At 42.8% G+C, this 11,040-nt stretch overlaps 2 protein-coding genes across 4 annotated transcripts in view; one reads left to right on the top strand and one right to left on the bottom strand.

The window, feature by feature from the left end:
- LOC143372999 (uncharacterized) overlaps nt 1-11,040 on the top strand; it is an 84,331-nt gene that overhangs the window by 6,696 nt on the left and 66,595 nt on the right. The gene's annotated exons all lie outside the window — the stretch shown is intronic.
- Nucleotides 594-11,040, bottom strand: part of Alk (Anaplastic lymphoma kinase) — a 28,606-nt gene continuing 18,159 nt past the window's right edge. For 2 of the 3 annotated variants that reach the window (XM_076819722.1, XM_076819723.1), the window contains 11 exons: nt 10,649-10,840; nt 9,508-9,753; nt 9,303-9,404; nt 8,925-9,120; nt 8,531-8,810; nt 7,904-8,196; nt 6,938-7,163; nt 6,279-6,395; nt 5,925-6,167; nt 5,050-5,514; nt 594-2,230 (listed from right to left, as the gene is read on the bottom strand). In XM_076819722.1, the coding sequence (XP_076675837.1) occupies nt 2,183-2,230; nt 5,050-5,514; nt 5,925-6,167; nt 6,279-6,395; nt 6,938-7,163; nt 7,904-8,196; nt 8,531-8,810; nt 8,925-9,120; nt 9,303-9,404; nt 9,508-9,753; nt 10,649-10,840 (2,408 nt within the window). In that variant the 3' untranslated portion in view covers nt 594-2,182. Of the gene's footprint in view, nt 2,276-5,049; nt 5,515-5,924; nt 6,168-6,278; nt 6,396-6,937; nt 7,164-7,903; nt 8,197-8,530; nt 8,811-8,924; nt 9,121-9,302; nt 9,405-9,507; nt 9,754-10,648; nt 10,841-11,040 lie in introns of all 3 variants that reach the window. The other variant, XM_076819724.1, reaches the window with a different exon arrangement.

The following is an 11,040-nucleotide window of genomic DNA, read 5'->3' as shown; positions in this document are numbered from 1 at the left end:
AGCGACTATTATGTTTTTCATTATTGAATTTGCTTCATTAGATACTTTCCATTAAAAATAAAATTTGGACAGTATCTACCTACAGTAGGATTACTATTACTAGTACGATTACTATAAAAATTCATAGTTTCATTAACCTGATGATATTATTTCTAAATGCCAATACTATTTAGCACTATAATAAGCTCCAAATCTACACATTGAAATCAATCTTCTATGTATTTAATTCAATCCAAATATCTCAAATTCCATGAATAGTATAAATATCGTACTATCATTCCTACTAAGAACGCAAAGTGAAAACCAGCTGTTTGCATTCGACTGAAAGAATACACCGCAACGTTCGTGAGCAAACCGATTGCTTGTTAGAAATTAATAATATCCTCTGCGCGTTATATAACCCTCGAACAGAACGCGGTTTCTGCAACCTCTACATTAACCAATTAAAGAATAATCGAAAGACAAGCGGAATCGTGTCCCTCGCAATTCGTGATATCGTTAAATCGAACTGATCACTAGCTTGCTGATTGCTTCTGCCTCTTCCCAAGGGCACCCTCGGCGGATCGTATCACGAAAAATTATACACTCAGCCATTTTCCACAAACATGTCTTTATTACGTTTCACGTACAGATATATGGTGGTTGACTTTCATACGCTGCGCGTACGTAAAGTACGTCGTCGTTGTAAGAAAAATAAAAAAGGGCCTGTGCTCTTTTTTGTTCATTTGTGTCTTCATTCACGTTTCCCTCTTTCTGTTTCGAAAGCGCTCGCCCGCCCTTTTCCGCCCGAGGGCGGTTGTGCACGACGACCGATCGATGTTCAAACGCGGTGCGTTCCACCATTCATTGTTTTCTTTTCTCACGCGGCTAACAAGTCAACGAGGTAGGCGTGGATACCCTATTTTAATTTTCATGCATCAACATTCAGTTAGGCTTCACGGTAAGAACGATGGTACAATCGAGTTCAGTCATGACGCGAGATCGATCCCCATCCCTGCTCTGTAACCGCGATCGTTGTCCAGTAATAATAATCATAACGTGCCGGGGATGAAGGCGACTCGGCCGACCCTTTTTTCTTCTAGAATTTTGTGATAGATAAATATATATATATTTATATATATATTAATATATATATTTATATATATATATTTATATATACATATTTATATATATATTTATATATATATATTTATTTGTGTGTGTATATATATAAAGGTTCATAGGTATGTGTAGAAAGAACGCCGCTGGCGTGTATTTTTACCATTTTTTTTTCCTCGGTGTAAATCAAGTCTTCTGTATAGCGTATTGTCTCTCTCTCTCTTTCTCTCACACATTCTCACTGTTAAATCTCTTTCACGTATATCATACATTGCGTACATCTTGCCGGGAACCTCGAAGAAGGCTCCCCAGGTACACACGTCTCGCGACTTCGACGATCGTCCTGCCATACTCTGCGAAGAACGAGAAGGATCGCGACGCTTTCGTCCGTTATCCTTCTGCAGGAGGAACATCGACGATGAACTCGTAACAGCTATGTATCTACGTGGTTCCCCCCGATAATTTATCATTTACATATCTGGAATAATGGAACGTGTCCGTGGCGTGCCGTTTCGCCCTCGCCCGTTGCCGTCTCGACGGACACCGACGGCAATTGCCACACGTGCGTTAGTCAAATGCGTATCACTTGACGCGCACGCTTGGTGCGCGTGGAGAAAAAGGATTCAGTTGAATTTCATACACGGACGGTCGTTGACAATTCCTCTTATCAGGCGACGAACTCGTTGGAGACACGTTAGTTGCCCATTCGCGGCACTGGCTTGTCGCGCGCACAGTACAGTGGCCACCGTCCATTCAGCAAACCCAACGGAACCCTTCTTTTCGCCGCGTAGACGAAAATGGCCCGCGACGGTAACCGACGGAAATAAAAATTGCTGAAACGATTCGCGCGGATCCAGTTTCCGGATCCAGAACCGGGCGAACTTTATAGCAGCGTCTCTTCGGAGTGCACACGGCTCGAATATTCCTCGTCACGTATCCATAGGGACGAAGAAGATGGTGCCACGAAACGCGTCGCTGTCGAGAATGCGGCTATCGTTGCGGATCGTTGCAGTGATTTGGTATCGATTGCGCGCGCTGCAACAGCGGTGATCGGGGAGCACTGTCACTCCCCTTTAAACAAATCTCAGCAGGTGCATTCCTCTTCCCTTGGTAGCTCGCGGCCCAGTGGATCCTTCGTGTGCAGAACAGACAGACGATAGTTCCATCATACATAGAACTGCCATGAAACGAATTCAAGGATAAGTGGGCGCTACAATTCCAACGGTTAATAAAATTACGACATCGAGCATCGCGAACGTTATTGCCTAATCCTGTGCACTCTCGTGGTTGCAGCGAAGTCACGGAACGCCTCGCGGTCCCTGGGGCACAGCGACGCGCGGAAGCTTCCATTAATCGCGTTTTTATTTCTAGTTTACAAAGGAACAATTAAATGGATCGTTGTTTAACCGGCTTGCGGACCTATATGGTGACAGAATTCGCTATCGAAATGCACTAATTATTCCTGCGGAGGAAAACATTTACTGCCAGGATTGTGTATATGATAGTTTTTGAGGATGCTGATTTCAAATTTTTCGTCACTTTTGCAGACAGAAATTGAGCTTCGCTCCTGCTTCTTTAAATAATGACATTTAGAATTTTGTTAAAACGGTCATGATTTTGACATCAGCAGCTTCGAGAACTCCTAAAATATATTTTTTATTTTTAATCTACGTGAGTTGTCGCTGTGTTTTGTATTCTTTGTAGGTTTTAAAACGTCACATTGTTTTACAATATTTAGACGAACGCAGCTTTGGAAGAAGATGTTTTGCGTTAGTGTGGTTAATGTTGATGAAAAGTATAGTTCTGTAGCATTAATTTCCAGTTTGGCTCATGTTCATACGATGTCTGGTTCTTAAGGGGTCATTCTACTTTACTCGGCCGAAAAATTAAGCTGTTTCTAAAGATTTTTTTCTGAGTAAATACAACATAAAATAAAATAAATCTTTTTGATATTCATTAAGCTACTCTTAGACTATAGAAAAAAAATGAAAAAGAATTTTTTTAGTTTGTTTTAATGGTTTTTTTACATCGTGAATATATCACTTAAAAAAAAGTGGGATATGATTTCAAAGTAGAATGACCCCTTAAATTATGAAGGAAAACGCTACCCCGAGTTAGACTCGGGGTGGTCCATTTTGGTACAGTTTGGTTACCCCGAGTCAAATTCGGGTTAATCCGCAAGCCGGTTAATGTGATTCACACTTCGGGTCGGCGTGTTTTTCTGGAAAACGTCGAACGTCTGGTTCGGGAGCGTCGAATGTTTAAATTGAAAACAAACGCTGCTAGGAGTTCACTTTGTAAATTCAGCTCATTCGATTATGGCCTTTTTTATTTTTAACATTTCTACAGTATTTCGTGGACGTGGCTTAGGGCATTACCACGCCATAGATTCCCGTCTAGAACATTTCTATTTAGCAAGGAAACATTACTGCAGCTGAAGTAGTTGATAAAAAAAATTGATGAGCAACGCTACGAATAACCTGAATGCATCAACATTGCATATGTATCTGAAAAACAAATATTTCTGCATAAACATTATTATATGTTTATAAATGGAGTGTAGTTTCACTTGTAATATTCTATATTTTTAATTACGCGTATTAAGCAAACATTAATAAGTACAATTCTTATTAAAAGTATGCGATCATTTACTGGGCTTCTACACGTTTTGCATTTTATAATTTTTTTTTTAAATTACGATAAGAATAAGTAATTATTTTTATAGAAATTACAAGAAAAATAAATTTAAATGTAATTTCAACAGTTGTTTTGTTGTTATACATAAATATATTCAAGTATTAATCTCAAAGGTCCATAGATTCAACAATTCGGTCATTCACTGGTTGGTTTACCCTATTGTAGAAATGTTCGTAAAAAATGGCCAACCATGTGAAGCGACCACCATCGAATGAGCCGTGTGTACTTAAAGAGGTATTTTTCAAAACTTTGCGCCACTCAAAATGTTAAACTATGATTCGCCTTAAACATAAAAGCTACCAATCCAGAAGCTTCTGCGCGCCATTATGCACCAGTGACCTGTGCTCAATTCTTTGAACAAAATAGTAAAGGCAAGAAGGAGTGCAAAGGGTTACATGCGTCCACGTGTGAACGATAACAATAGAAGCATATCCTTTATCATAAATCGAAACGACATAAAAAAAGGGATACATATGTGTAACTCCCGGACGACCATGCCTGGGTCTATTTCGACCCATGTTCTCAACAACCCTCGCTGAACTCCTCAACACATATTTACATACTTAAATCAGCAATCGTTTATAAGGTGAATGTCCCAATTTCTGCTGATTTAAGAGGTAACTCGTCTTAAAGAAGGTGTAAAAAATTTGTTGGTGATGAAAATTTGCAGAGTAGTTGATTAATTCTTTAATAATAAATCAACCAATTCAAAAACTATTTAAGAAAGATATTTCAAGATGTTTAACTATTAGTAATTTGTAATTAAATATGTAATACTCTAAATGTCCTTATTTCTGCTCATGAAAAATGGCGATGTACGTATTACCTCAAGCTCGTGCAACACTCGCGTAAATGTTTAAATAATTTAGAATTATTTTGTTGCAACTATAGTACAAACGTAACGCATATAATAATAAGAAAAATACGAAATGACCAGAAATAGAGACATGAGCAAAAATTGGGACATTCACCTTATCAAAACCTATAACAAATGCGAATACATATAAATTTAGTTTTTTTAAATCATCTCTATAATTCGAAACATAAATCGCTGTAAAAAGAAGGATCACGTTCCTGATAGAAAAAGAAAGTACAGTGCGCATGGGTCAGCACTGACCCAGCCACGACCTGCCCCTGAAACTAGGCTTAATCATTTCTCAAACATCGAATTACTGTATCAGCAAGTGTCCACGGTGGAGGATTGAAGAGACACACAGACACGATTGTCGAACGAGATCGGAATTCTCAAGTTACCTTTTTGATCTCCATACTGCCAGGTGTGCTGGAACGCTGGGGCGGCGGCGAGAATGCTATCTTCTCGTAGGGTATCGCCCCGCGGCAGAGAGCGCTGGGATCTAAGCTGAGGGCAGCCTTCAGGGCGTTTTTCTTTAACAGCCCGTTGACATTGGTGGCAGGTGTGTTTAGGCCAGCGTGACTGGGTGAGCAGGTACGTGTGTTGGGTGACGAGTTCGTTGTGTCAGGCGGCGTGTCCGATGAAGCAACGATCAAAGAATCGGAATTGGTGTCGGTGGTGGTCACACTCTCGTTGCCGTTCCTCCTGTCCACGTCTGCCACGTCGATCGCGGTGCATCCACGACTCTCCACTTCCTCTGGACGGCTGTTGCCATTGTCTGCTACTCTTAATTTACCGCTATTGTCGATGTCCGTCGAAGTTCGATGTACGCTATTTCCATCTCGGCTATCAGCCCTCCGTTTACTCTGCGAACAAACACAGGTTCCGAATCAATACTCCTCGCGCCCGTGGGTTGCTCAGTGGTATTAACTTGTTCCACGAGTCCCTGTGAGCAATTAGACAGGTTACCGGTACTATTCGAACCGTGCGATGGAAATTGCAAGACTCGCGGAACAGGATAATATAACGTTATCTTTGCAATGAAGAAAACGCTCGTGAAAACTTCCAGACTTCCACCAGCAAATGGTAAGAATCGTGGATGTTTCTTTGAATTATATATAGAGAAACTTAAACTCAACTAAGATGATATGTGAAAGTCGATGAAATTCAACTGAAGCTATAATCATCTGGGAGATTAGTTCCGTTTACTAAACAGCGAAACATAAAGATGCAAATTTAATGCGACGACCATTCCACAGAAATCTTTCAAACGTACCTCTATATCATCATTTTCGCCGCGACTCGTATTTCCAAGAGTTTGCTCAGAGGTGTCTATACTGTGGCCATAACGATTGCAGAGAAATGGTACTTGCAGGCATTCTGTCGACTGCATCAGGTTCTTTTCGCTCGTGTTCTCGCTTCTAGGATTCGAAATGGCACCAGCTGCGGCCTGAGCTAAACGCTGGTTGGCTGATCGAGCGTCGATGATCCTGGGCTGCATGTATCCGCATGCATCCAACTAAAAAGTTACACCAAGGATCTCGGTAATGCAAAAGGTACTCGCAGGAGCCAAAATTAATTAACAGCACTAAAGATCGTAATCCGTTAAAGAAGAAATAGGAATAATCGCCTCAGATTGCACGTTGATACACTCTGCTTCTGGATCAGGCCTCATGATCGTTATCTCGCGATCGCAGATCGGCAAAATGTCGAAATTAGGCGTTGGATGATTTATCACATCGGGGTCCTGTAAGAATATCGTTCGTTCAAGTATACAGAGTGCGGCGAAAATGATGGTGCAAACGGACAGGAGGTGATTCATCCGAGGCTTAGTTTCCGAGAGAATCGGTTTTGAATTTTTGTTGGGCACGCCTGACCAAGAATTTGTAGAATGCAACAGTAAATATGGCACGATTGCTGACACGAATACTTGGGCAGAAATGAGTCGAAATAGTAGAATAGCTTTTTTGGAATAAGTTCTTGTTTTCAAGAAAATTGTGTTCGAAGATCTAAAAATCGGTTCCAGCTTCAAATTGATTTTTTTTAAATTTCGAATTTATTGATAAATTCTGTTCCCTTCTAATCGGCTGCCTACGTAGGTACTTAGCGATTTTAGAGCCTGGATTTTCTCGAATATTAACCCTCCGGTGACAAAAATGTATTCTACACTTTTGCTTTATTTTTGCATGAGGGATATCACTTCTTGCCCGCTTGTACCATCCTTTCGGCCACACCCTGTATTCAGTTGAATAAGATCGTTGTTTAGGGACTGAATTATCAGATCTTTACCTGTAGGCAATAACCGATTCTCTCGACGATAGTGGCAAATGTAGGCCTGTCTTCTGGTCGTGGCTGCCAACACCGCGTCATTATTCCGTAAATAGGGTCTGGGCATCCCGCTGGCTTTTCTAGACGAACGCCCGACGTTACCATGGCCATGGTTGCTCTGTTAGTGCAGCCTGTGTACGGTATGTATCCGAAAGACATGATCTCCCAGAGTAGAACGCCAAACGCCCTGCGCCGAAAGTATTAATGTAATGCATTGCAACAGCTGAGAGTGCCTCGTTAATGTACCGCTAATTGATTGTTTGATCAGCTGCCCTAAGAAGAAATTATACGTTGCTCCAGTTATCGCGACAAGTTCAGCAAAGATTGCAGTCGAATTCGGTAATAGTTGTAAGAAGTGTACAGTAGTGAGATGCAGAAGCATGTGAATTTCAATGCGACGCAAATATCTGTTACTTAAGTCGTTGCATTTATTATTAGCAACCTATTAATCCATAAAGTGGCTTATATCGATGTGCGTTACGAAGAGTAGCACGTTTCAGTTTGCTTACGAAAAACAGCGCGTTCCAATTTGCCACGTAAAGGAGCACATTTAATTGTCTCCACATTAAAAAAAAATTTATAAATTATTTTTTTTATAAATTTTTCTTTTCAACTTGGGGAAATCTTCAAAAGGCACCCCGACTCCTTCAGAGGGCAATCCCCCGGGGGCGCCAGAGTGGTATGGGATTTTTACCCATTAGAAACCCACAGCCACTATGAAATTTTTAATAATTTCCATGTAAATATCTCTATTATTAAGCCCCATTGGCAGAAACGCTCGGACACCTATTTACTTATTTTCGACATAGATTCGTCGTGCCAAGGCTCATAAAAATCGGTGTCTACCTTCATGGTGTCCTCCCCTTGTTAGATCAACAGATATTTTAAACTGCGCTTGCAAGCGTGCAGACTTGATTAGAAGCTCACCAGACGTCGGTCTTCGTTGTAAATATCCCATCCAGGAAACTTTCCGGCGGCATCCACCTTATGGGTAACATAGCCTTGCCGCCTTTTCTGTAGTAATCGCTCCTGTATATATCCTTCGCCATACCGAAGTCCGCGATTTTCACTATCCTGCCGGGCTCCTTGCACGTGAGCAGGCAATTCCTCGCGGCGATATCGCGATGAATGAAGCGCGCCTCCTCCATGTACTTGCAGCCGTTAGCGACGTCGTATCCGCACATTATCAGATCCAGCATCGCCAACGAAGTGGAACGGTCCTGCCAAAACAGGAAAATACGCATGCACCCGATGGATGACGAGCGCCAAAAATTAATAGCTGCTCCTGTTTAAATCATAATACAGAACGACACATAGTTAAAAGAAAGTAACGGAACTGAAAAAAAAAGGAAATTGGGTGCGCAAAGCGGGGCCACAATAACGGGAACGTGAGAAATCATATACACATAAATGTTGTATAAACCAAGGTCTCGGTGTGTGTCTAGGCTTTACCAAAAAAAAAAGAAAAAAGGAAGCGGGCGTAAGAAACTCAGAGCGGATGACGAAAGAAAACATCGACACGGTATCTGCGTTCTTAAACGGAGCACTAATTACCGCACGTGGCCTTTCCTCGCGAAGGAAATTCTTGAGATTGCCACCGGCTAGCAGTTCTAGGACTATGTACTTAGGATTTTTGTCGAACGAAACGCCAATGAAATGCACTATGTTCGGGTGATTGAATTTGCTCATGATCAGAGCCTCCATCATGAAATCGGCTTCTGTCTGAGGCGTGGACAGGGGCGGTATGGTTTTAACGGCGACGGGGTGCTCCTCGTTGCGCCTGTATTTGTACACACCCTGAAATACTTCACCGAATGCACCCTGGCCGAGCGGTCTGCAACGAAAATGAATTGCTCGTAGGTCTGTGTCTGGGCGACGTCAGGTGGGCGCCCGATGGTCAGTCCCGTGGCGGGTACGAGCGGAAATTTATTATTGGATGTTTACTTACTTCACCAGAGTGATATAGTCACGGGGTATTTGTGGCAAATCTTTAAAGCTATAGAGATTCCCAGCGAACTCATAGTTCGGATTGAATTCGGTCATCATACTGTCAGAAACGGCGCGTAGCGACCTTAATTCGGTCCCGTTACCAAACATTACTTGTCGCCGACGTAAAAGCGCCTTTCGACTTTGGTAACGGTTATCTATTCGCAAAAGTGATTCGTGCTTTTACTAATCGAGGCATTACGTGCTGCAGTTCGGTTTGTCATTCTCATTTATTGCATTAACCTATTGCGCTTATATGTACGGTCGAGTTAGAAAAATATCGCATCCTCGATGTTACGGAAAATTACATATGTCACGATATTATTCAATAGTTTCTTACAAAGTAGTAGGCTGAGGGCGGTGAAAGCGCCGACCAGCCCGATGCTTGCGGTTATCAGCAGAATCATGAACGTTTGGTGCGAGACCTTCGAGTCGTCAGCCACTATGGACAAAAAGAGGGCGGAGGGGAATTATTCGCAATTGGCTTCGGAGGGCGGTAAAAGTCGGCGGACGGGCGCGTTATTATTAGCTGTGAAGACACTCACTCACGCAGGATCTCGAGTCATTGCTCAGCAACCACCCTGGCGGGCAGAGACACTTTGTCTCGCTCAGATACTGATCGAGAGCGACGCAACGGAAGTCGCAGCCGCAGCCGCTGATCGCAGGGATAATGTAAACCTCGCCTGCCCCGTGATTTATCCCCGGTCGGAAGTGAGTGTGCATAAGCACACGACTCGCGTACGAGTAACCACCCTCGCCGTTCGTTGACACTTTGTGACTGGTGTCACCACCTAAACCATCGCATGTCAATTCAAACATTCGACCCAATCAGACTGTCGCTTGTGATCGATTATCATGCTCGCCCTTCGGTTCTGCTTGCACTTAAAAAAGGGGCGTCGAGCTTCTCAATGCTTTGACTGGCGCCGGCGTGTTTCAACGCCGAGGGATTTCAAAATACACATTTTCTCGGAGAGACTTGATATTTCAAAGGCTTTGAAGTATACTTGATATTTCGAGGAAACCTTGCGCCACTCAAAGTATTAACTCTCGCCAGACGGATACCGGGTCCATTTGGACCCATTCTAAATACCAAACTACTTGCGTTTTCCTGCTATTAGTACCACTCCTTGAAAAAGATTAGAATTTTAGATGGCAATTTGGATGGTATTTGCTTATCCTGGGGTGTGTATGAATGGAATTATTGGGCGAAATGAATAATAACATTTTACCGACTTTTGCATTGCTTATCATTGAGGCGAGTTGGTGAATTGATATCGAAAATTCAGGCGCGGAGATTGGGAGCAGTGTAGTTTTCGGACGAAGTTGCAATTGAGGGATAAGGGGTAAAACCAGGGAATGCTACAAAACAGCTTTATCGAGGAAATTAAGTTTTAATACTTTAGTCCACCATTATAGAAACAAGGCTCAATGAGTTTAATTGTCTTATTGAATTTTCTCGTTAAATAATTTCTTGTTTCACCTTGACGACAGAAACTTATGCTCGGGCAAAGAGCGGGGGCATTCCGTGTCGTATTTTGTTCCAGTGTACCAAATCTTTAACGTTATCTTACGGGGGATTTGAACTTTATTACCCCTGTTTTTCCCCTTACCCTTCAATCGAGAGAATTGTGGTGAATGTCTCTGTGGTGGTACGCGTTTAAAATCACGTCGATATCGATTCGTTACCTATGTAACCGCCACCTCCACCCCCGGAAAGGCATCCGCCACCTCCACCGCCGAATCCTCCGTTTCCGTGGCTCTGGTTCCCAGGACCGCAACGGATCCCTCCTATGCCGCCCAGAACCAGGGGCATGCCAGCGGAAGTTCGTTGGCCCAAATAGCTTCTGGATGGCCCATTCCAACCACCGCCAGGGCCACCTGCGCCAACGGGGATTTACGTAATTAACACAGTTTCGAAGCAGTTATAACTAAACGTGGATTGACGCGCGATACAGCAACGGGCGAGCACGTGAACCGCCTGAATGAAATTGATACGTCGTTTGGCAACTTTGGGCTTGAAAGCTGTTCCCGTGTCTGCGCGGGGAACGCGAAATTGCTGATGGACTGCGGCTTCGAAA

The sequence above is a fragment of the Andrena cerasifolii genome, chromosome 9 (assembly GCF_050908995.1).
Source record: "Andrena cerasifolii isolate SP2316 chromosome 9, iyAndCera1_principal, whole genome shotgun sequence".
NCBI lineage: Eukaryota > Metazoa > Arthropoda > Insecta > Hymenoptera > Andrenidae > Andrena > Andrena cerasifolii.
Note: the sequence above shows the minus strand (reverse complement) of the source record. Positions and strands in the feature narration are given on the sequence as shown.